The sequence below is a fragment of the Salmo salar genome, unplaced genomic scaffold, assembly GCF_905237065.1.
Source record: "Salmo salar unplaced genomic scaffold, Ssal_v3.1, whole genome shotgun sequence".
In the NCBI taxonomy this organism is placed as follows: Eukaryota; Metazoa; Chordata; class Actinopteri; order Salmoniformes; family Salmonidae; genus Salmo; species Salmo salar.
Genome location: NW_025550944.1, coordinates 420,001 through 429,348, shown reverse-complemented (window position 1 = coordinate 429,348; position 9,348 = coordinate 420,001). Strand labels below are relative to the sequence as shown.

The 9,348-nt window shown below is 42.2% G+C and overlaps 1 protein-coding gene across 1 annotated transcript in view; it reads left to right on the top strand.

The window, feature by feature from the left end:
- Positions 1–3,278: 3,278 nt before the first annotated feature.
- Positions 3,279–9,348, top strand: part of LOC106613810 (actin-related protein 2-A) — a 29,697-nt gene continuing 23,627 nt past the window's right edge. The window contains exons 1-3 of the mRNA XM_045714161.1: positions 3,279–3,486; positions 4,911–5,021; positions 8,836–9,051. Of these exons, the coding sequence (XP_045570117.1) occupies positions 3,439–3,486; positions 4,911–5,021; positions 8,836–9,051 (375 nt within the window). The 5' untranslated portion in view covers positions 3,279–3,438. The remainder of the gene's footprint in view (positions 3,487–4,910; positions 5,022–8,835; positions 9,052–9,348) is intronic.

Sequence of the window (9,348 nt, the reverse complement as noted above, 5' to 3'; positions counted from 1 at the left end):
CGTCATTTCCGGTCATAAAACCATAAACATACACAGCTGGACTTTTTTTTTGTGTACTTACTTTGATTTTCCACAATAAAATTATGTATACGATAGTTATACTCACTACCCACCGCATGAGTATAGAACTTGTTCATCAATAATCCAGTGAGTTTTTGAGGGAACATTTTGAAAAAGCCATGTAAACAAATGTGTCAAATGACATTATTTTGTTATAATAAAGTGTATGATGCCATGCTACTGCAGTGTATGAGGATGGCATGGGACCTGGTCTTCATTAAGTTTGTGAGCATACTACATTATTTGAAATGACTGTAGTGACAAAGACTGTATTTTAAAAGACTGTAACACCTAGCGTTTGTGAGCATTCTACTGCGTCTTCCCTTTTGTGGCATAGGTTGCATCTAGTGGCAGCAATGGGATCACGTCCAGTGGTCTTACATGGTGTTGGGGAAACATTCTCACTGCACTTGGGGCTATGTGCGCAAGGATATTTCTTAAGAGAGGGAATACTGTAAAATGTATGTAAGTGGTTAGACCGTTGGGCCAGTAACCGAAAGGTTGCTAGATCAAATCCCAGAGCTAACAAGGTAAAAATCTGTAGTTCTGAACAAGGCAGTTAACCCACTGTGCCACGTCATTGTCAATAAGAATTTGTTCTTAACTGACTTGTCTAGTTAAATATTCTCCTTTCTTTTTTAATTCTCCAGCTACGTGATCATTTAGTGGGGTTCAACCACAAGGCCTCACAGACACCTTCCCTCTTCTGACAGAGCAATTCACCTTAGGTCTCCCAGACCATAGGCAAACTTGTTATTAGCCACTGCTGTAATAAAGTGAATCCTCCTGGGGTAGGTCATACCCGGTGTATCAGATGGGGAGCTGTGAAACTCACTGCTCAGCCTGAAGTGTCGCCCCTTGTGCTGTTGAGGAAGGCCTTTTTCAATAGCTTGATGGGTTGGAATGCTTCAAGAGAAAAGTCAAGTGTGTTTGGGTGGGCAGAGATTCTTGGTTCAAGTCTCGGTATGAGCTGAATCAAGGGGAAGTGGTATTGGCTAAACTAGCAACATGATGTTCTTTACACTTGCTTACCTAGGCAGTTGGGGTTCAAACCAATTATGTATGGTTTTGAACCCACCGAGGTACACACCTTAGCTCACAGATCACTGCATCTCTACATAGCCCCTCCAACTACCTCATCCCCATATTGTAATTTATTTATTTATTTTTTGGTCCTTTGCACCCCAGTATCTCTACTTGCACATTCATCTTCTGCACATTTATCACTCCAGTGTTTAATTGCTAAATTGTAATTACTTCGCCACTACGGCCTATTTATTGCCTTACCTCCCTAATCTTACCTCATTTGCACACACATATATAGTTTTATTTTCCTATTGTATTATTGACTGTACGTTTGTTTATTCCATGTGTAACTCTGCGTTGTTGTTTGTGTCGCACTGCTTTGCTTTATCTTGGCCAGGTCGCAGTTGTAAATGAGAACTTGTTCTCAACTGGCCTACCTGGTTAAATAAAGGTGAAATAAATAATATAAAATAAATACAAGTTCTCAAGCCCACCTGTACAGTACATTGAATGGTATTTTTTTAAAGTAATAATTGTAGGGTCTATGTCAGAGATCAGTGTTTATGTTATTGTTTAGGATTGTGCATTGGCACCAATGTTCCCTCTAAACTGCGCACATGCGCGGACGTGCAGTAGCCCCGAGACTGCCTTGCGTCTTCCCAGGACTGGCATGCAGAGTGCAGAGGAAATATCAGCCCACAGAGAGAAGCGCCTGATTGAAGTTCACTCAACTTTCTAGAGTTTTCCCTGTTAACACTATCAACGTTTCCCTTTACTGTGGCGATTGTGATTGAATCAACACAATATTAGCCACTTCCAATGCAACATACTAAAATAAAACAAACTATGGAAGAGATTCTGTTGGAGGCAGAACACATCAGAGTACATGCACATGACAGAGCCGTAATCTACACAGACCATTGTGGCATAGCTAATCACATCTGCAGTAGGCCTATATGCAAATAGACTATTGTCATATATGGATCTGTGCCATTTACTTTGAACTGGACTGTGTTAACAGCTGTCGTCCTGAGTAGATGCGCTTGTTTTGAGATCAAAGAAGGAACTGCATGTAGCCACTTGTGCACGTTTTGTTCATATCCTTTGCTAGTTTGTTAGTTATTAGCCCAGATATAGATCATTAGTAGTCAACAATAGGGGAGTGATTACTAGTTAGTGAGTTATTAACCCAGTTATAGATCATTAGTAGTCAACAATAGGGGAGTGATTACTAGTTAGTTATTAGTCCAGTTATAGATCATTAGTAGTCAACAATAGGGGAGTGATTACTAGTTAGTTAGTAAGTTATTAGTCCAGTTATAGATCATTAGTAGTCAACAATAGGGGAGTGATTACTAGTTAGTTAGTGAGTTATTAGTCCAGTTATAGATCATTAGTAGTCAACAATAGGGGAGTGATTACTAGTTAGTGAGTTATTAGTCCAGTTATAGATCATTAGTAGTCAACAATAGGGGAGTGATTACTAGTTAGTGAGTTATTAGTCCAGTTATAGATCATTAGTAGTCAACAATAGGGGAGTGATTACTAGTTAGTGAGTTATTAGTCCGGTTATAGATCATTAGTTGTCAACAATAGGAGAGTGATTACTAATTAGTTAGTTATTAGTCCAGTTATAGATCATTAGTAGTCAACAATAGGGGAGTGATTACTAGTTAGTGATTTATTAGTCCAGTTATAGATAATTTGTAGTCAACAATAGGGGAGTGGTTGTTTCCTAAAAGAGCACAAAACATGTACATTTCTAGACATCTCTGAAAAGCAAGTCAAGTAAATAGCTTTTTTTTGTCTTAAAGGGGCAGTGTTGTATTTTGAGACAGGCTTGAATGGGCAGAGGGTAGCATAATTTGTCTGATTCATTCAATAATGGTATGGGAATAATAATGCATTTTATTTTGTTTTGTGGTTTCTTACATTAAACAACACAACATTTTCAGTCACCTTGTCTGAAGGTCAAGCCCTGCATTCTTTTTCTCAAAAGTCTCATGGAATGTAGGCATTGAACTCGACACATTGGCTGCTGCTGTCGGCTGAATGATAGAATAGCTATTAAAATGTTATGGGATGCATTTTCTCCATTGTTTTTTTTATGGTAGGCCACTCTGGTAGGTCTACATTATGATCAAATAGCCACAGGAGCCTACTTGGCCCCTGGATTTTATACTTATTTTGTTCTGTGGCATTTCTAGGAAGGAAAGAAGGATGAATGCCATCGAAAAGTATTCGAACACCCCGCCCCACCTCCGGAAGATGCCAAGACAGCCAGGGTGGTGACTTCCGTCTTGCTGAAGAAAGTTGTGCTGGGGAGGTTTGCTGGCTCCTGGGTTTTGCAAAATGGATAGCCAGGGAAGGAAAGTGGTGGTTTGTGACAATGGAACCGGGGTAAGTTTATGAGTTGAAAGCTGCATATGCCAGAGTTCTATTAATGCTGTATTTTTCCAAGGCAGAATGGCAGGAGAACATTTTTCCTCTGAAACAGGAAGTGGATGATGTGTTGCTAGCGCTCTAACGTTAGCTAGTTAAGTCGGTGGGTAACGCTAGGCAGGAATGTCTGTCCGTTTTTACAATTATCTACCGCTGGCTAGCTATGTTGTCATCTTCCAATACATTCAATGAAAATCAATTTCACGGTGCAAAAATGAAATCGGCATGTTAGCTGGGTCAAACGATTTAATAGGTTTGAGTTTTCGTGTTAGCTGTCTAGCTAGTCTAGTTAGGTCGGCTAGCTAGCGTTAACTAACTACATTTTCACTCAATGTTGATTCGACAGGTTTTGAATGTTTTGTAAATTCACATTTGTTTCTACTTGTCCCTATGCCTCACGTTCTAACGACATAATTAGTTAAGCTAGTTAACGTTAACCATAACCCATGCCTGTGCGTTAATAACTAGCTGGCAATACCCGGTAGGATATCTAATCTGTTTGTATGGGACGCTATAAAATAGTTGCATCTGGAAAATATCGTCAGCGCTGCGCTCCTCCTGATAACTGTTTCTAGGGATTCTGAGGTCCCTCCGTCATTTAGGACCTAGGTAGTAAAGATTGCTTACAGTACTCAGATCCTTCAAATCTGGACACACCAAAGGGGTCTCTTAGTGGTTGTTTTTGGACTGGACTTCTGACTCTCAGCAGTTTGAAGCGATGCTGGCATTGTGTGTGTGCAGCTAAAAAGTGCTCACTGTGAAGGGCTGAAGAAATTAGTCAAGCGGAAGTGAGACTAGTTTCTTAACCACAGCTATGATTCCAAGATGCACACACCGCACACATTCACTGTTAGGCTTGAGCTTGTGACCCTTACTCAAGCCTACTGAAGCGAATGTCACAAATGTTATCAGTAATTGCTTTCTGATGCCCGAAGAAGTGTGGACTATTATTTTGCCATAACTTAATCTCTCGTTACTTCTGGGTAACTGAGATTAGTCATAATAACTAGGCTATTTTGCTTTGGGGAGTCTTTGTCTTTCACGTTTGCCTCATCTCTCCACATCCTCTGCACCCGTGCTCACTCTCTCTTCCTCCTTTCTTTTAATTCAAACCAGTCCAATACAAACAATATTTATTGACATGGAAGGAACAGACCAGTGTTGCCTGGGCAATATACAGTGTTAATATATATATCTGAATATATTATCTCTTTCTTGCTCTCTCTGTATCTTTATTTTTAATCCCCTTCCCCGCAGCAGGCCTTTTGGTAGGCCGACATTGTATATAAGAATTTGTTCTTAACTGACTTGCCTAGTAAAATATTTTAACTCAAGAAAATATATACATATCTTTCACATATCTCTCTCTGTCTCTCTCTCAGTTTGTGAAGTGTGGCTATGCAGGCTCCAACTTCCCCGAGCACATCTTCCCTGCCTTGGTGGGCAGGCCAATCATTCGCTCCACAGCCAAAGTGGGCAACATTGAGATTAAGGTAATACTACTACGCTCCCCTCTCCTGTGCAACACTCCAACGTTGGTTCAAAAGTTACCCCGACACAACAACCCTATTCCTGGACCAAGAAGCATGGACTAGGCTTAATCTAATCTTGTCTGTCATACTTGCTCCCTGAGTCTAGTAACACCTATTTTAAAATGACATCCCTTCCTCTCTCTTCGTTTTACTGTCTGACTCTCTACTTTATGCTCCACCTCCATCACCTGTCATCACATGATGAAGTAGAATATTCAGAAGATGGTAAGTGGTGTGAATTCCTGGCTGGTGTGTGCAGGCCCATGCCCTCCCTGGTTGCCTGACAGGGAGAGAGAGTGATGCTGTGTTTTTTACTACATAACTACTACATTTGGAGTGCCTTTTTTGTTGTCGTTTTCTATGTTTAATTTGTCTCTATTGTCTCTAATTTGTGTTTTATTTGGCTAAATAGTTGGCTAATTATAACATTTTAAGTACTTCCGTGGAGAAATGAATTCCTAATGACTAGGCAGACAGAAATGTAGCGATTTTTAAGAGTCCACTCATTTCACTGTTTTGCTGTTCCTGTTTTTCATCTCAAGTTAGTTTAGCAGAAGGAACTTGAATGCTACATGGCCTGTGTCTCAAATGACATCCTATTCCATATATAGGGTAAGCATACCTATTATGCCCACGTACCCATTAAGCCCACTTCCAGCTTTGGATTCAAATATATAATAAAAAACTAGCTTTATAATAAATTTTTTCCGCTGTTTATGTTTCAGACAATTAATCTGGTTGTCATATCATAATTTTTATTCTTAGCCAATCAGATGTTTTATTATTAAGTTACTGACAGTTGTGTTCCCCTAGTGGCCAGTTTCAAAGCGGAAGAAAAACTTTGGTGTTGAGTCAACCCTCAGATAACAAATTGTTCAGACATTTTTTGGTACCTCAGATAAGTGATCATACTTTCATGTAACATTAAGAAATGAATGTGCCTACATGCACATGCAGTGGTGGAAAAAGTACTAAATTGTCATACTTGAGCAAAAGTAAATGTACCTTAATAGAAAATGACTCAAGTCACCTAGTAAAATACTACTTGAGTAAATAAATATACTTAAGTATCAAAAGTAAAAGTATAAATCATTTCAAGTCAGCAATGACTATAAACGTTCTACCACAACAAAACATGTTATTTTGGCGAAGCATATTAGATTGTGAGTTGGGACATATAGATTTTGTACGTGAACTACTTCTAAGACCCATACGTTCAGCTGTTCCCAACTCACTTCACTCGCGCTAGAGGGATGCTGTCCCAGCTGGTGCTAGCTCATGTGCAGATCAAACCGCTGGTGCTAGCTCATGTGCAGATCAAACCGCTGGTGCTAGCTCATGTGCAGATCAAACCGCTGGTGCTAGCTCATGTGCAGATCAAACCGCTGGTGCTAGCTCATGTGCAGATCAAACCGCTGGTGCTAGCTCATGTGCAGATCAAACCGCTGGTGCTAGCTCATGTGCAGATCAAACCGCTGGTGCTAGCTCATGTGCAGATCAAACCGCTGGTGCTAGCTCTTGTGCAGATCAAACCGCTGGTGCTAGCTCATGTGCAGGTCAAACCGCTGGTGCTAGCTCATGTGCAGATCAAACCGCTGGTGCTAGCTCATGTGCAGGTCAAACTGCTGGTACTAGCTCATGTGCAGATCAAACTGCTGGTGCTAGCTCATGTGCAGGTCAAACCGCTAGTGCTAGCTCATGTGCAGGTCAAACCGCTGGTGCTAGCTCATGTGCAGGTCAAACCGCTGGTGCTAGCTCATGTGCAGGTCGAACCGCTGGTGCTAGCTCATGTGCAGGTCAAACCGCTGGTGCTAGCTCATGTGCAGATCAAACCGCTGCTGCTAGCTCATGTGCAGGTCAAACCGCTGGTGCTAGCTCATGTGCAGGTCAAACCGCTGGTGCTAGCTCATGTGCAGATCAAACTGCTGGTACTAGCTCATGTGCAGATCAAACCGCTGGTGCTAGCTCATGTGCAGATCAAACCGCTGGTGCTAGCTCATGTGCAGATCAAACCGCTGGTGCTAGCTCATGTGCAGGTCAAACCGCTGGTGCTAGCTCATGTGCAGATCAAACCGCTGGTGCTAGCTCATGTGCAGGTCAAACCGCTGGTGCTAGCTCATGTGCAGATCAAACCGCTGGTGCTAGCTCATGTGCAGATCAAACCGCTGGTGCTAGCTCATGTGCAGATCAAACCGCTGGAACGGCGATTTAAGGTGTTTACATGTTCTAATAATTTGAAAGATTTCTCATAAACAGGGTGTTTTAATTAGCATATGCTTACTTTGATTTTGAAACACATGGGGATATTTGATATCCTAATAATCAACACACCTTTCTAAAAGTTGATTACAACACAAAAACTACAGTTATGCATATTGTGCATCTAACCCTGGTGCCTTTACCAAGATTAGAGTCCTCTGTACTCTCTCCAAGATGTTTGGAGTGGACAGGTAGTGATTGATGCACAGAGAGAAGAAGAAGATCAGGGTTGAGGGTTATCGGTGATAGAAGACCTACAAGTGGTGGACAAACATGCAAACAAATGAGGGACAAGAAGATCACTATTGGGCGACTACTCGTGCCTTTTTGGCTGGGGTCATTGTCATATTGTGATTCTGTTTTATGGTCCCCCACCTGTACCTTTGTAATACAACAGTAGAGAGAGATTTTAAACTACAACAGTAGAGATAGATTTTAAACTGTCTTAAGATATGGTGTAGGAAGACAAGTTGTTAACTTATTAACAACAATAGCAGTACAGCAAATGTGAATCAGCTTTCAGATAATGAATTGAAAGTTGTGTGTGATGTTGTTTTCATGGCTGTTGATCTGCAGAACAGACAGGATGGAAGCAGCAGGTCTTCATTGAAAACACATGGCACTGCCAGATGGGGGCTCCTTCAGTGCCAAAACACACACTGTATCAACTGTTTCTCTAACCTGGTCCTAGATCTGTTTGTCCCAAACATTGACCATAGCAGTTGGCACAAGTCAAGACATTACAAACAGATCTGGGACCAGGCTACGGTTTCGACACTTATTGTGTCAAGTAGCTTCCGTAGGCACAGTTTTCTAGTCTGCACTGATGACAGTCAGTCTCAGTGTATGCCAGTGAAATAGGAAACATTGTACTGTGTGACTAACACTTGGCTAACCTATCATGTAGTGATTCCCAATGCTGGGTTTGCATGTAACTGCCTGAGCCTTGCTCAAATGAGACTGAATCTGAACTTGACATGCATGCAGATTTTCAGGCAAACCTCCCATTGACGTCAATGAATGATCCATGTAAGTTACTTGCACGTTTCTCAAGTTTAGGATTGTGCCCGTTGTGAAATTCGACAAAAGAGTGCGCTGTTCAGATAAGGAACAGGTTTTAAGAGTGAATGCATGGAAACATGCTGTATTGAAGAATGCATGCTGGGTAATTGCTGACGGATGTGACTGGTCTCTTTTGAGCGCTGCGTATGTGTATTCCCATTACTGTGTCTCGTTAGGCCATCATGGAGGCAGTGTTGACATGCCCCTCTGTTACTGCTGGGTCTGGTGAAAGGTGACAGCTTAGTTGTACCAACTGTCTGATTTCTCCAGGGTCGTATTCATAAGGCCCTCCACCGATCGAACCCAAACTATCCCACGGAGAACAACACCTGAACTTGTCCAATAAGAAAAACGCTTGTTTCTGTTTACTGTTGCAAAATGCTTTGTTACGTCGTGTGCTAATGAACACGACCCAGGGGTGTCTATCTGACCTTAAACCCCTTAACGTCTATAGGACCTGATGGTGGGCGACGAGGCCAGCGAGCTGCGCTCCATGCTAGAGGTCAACTACCCCATGGAGAACGGCATCGTGAGGAACTGGGACGACATGAAGCACCTGTGGGACTACACCTTCGGGCCTGAGAAGCTCAACATCGACTCCAGGAACTGCAAGATCCTGCTCACCGAGCCGCCCATGAACCCCACCAAGAACCGAGAGAAGATCATCGAGGTGTGTATGTCGGAGGGGGGTGTGTGGAGCAAGTTGACTCCAAGTGCATAGCACCAGCTAGCTACCACTCTGACCTCATTACCGTATGAGAACTAATGTAGCAACATCTGTGTGAGGGTCAGTGGGTTCATCATTAACAGAGCTCTAAAGCTGTGTGAGGGTCAGTGGGTTCATCATTAACAGAGCTCTAAAGCTGTGTGAGGGTCAGTGGGTTCATCATTAACAGGACTCTAAAGCTATGTGAGGGTCAGTGGGTTCATCATTAACAGAGCTCTAAAGCTGTGAGGGTCGGTGGGT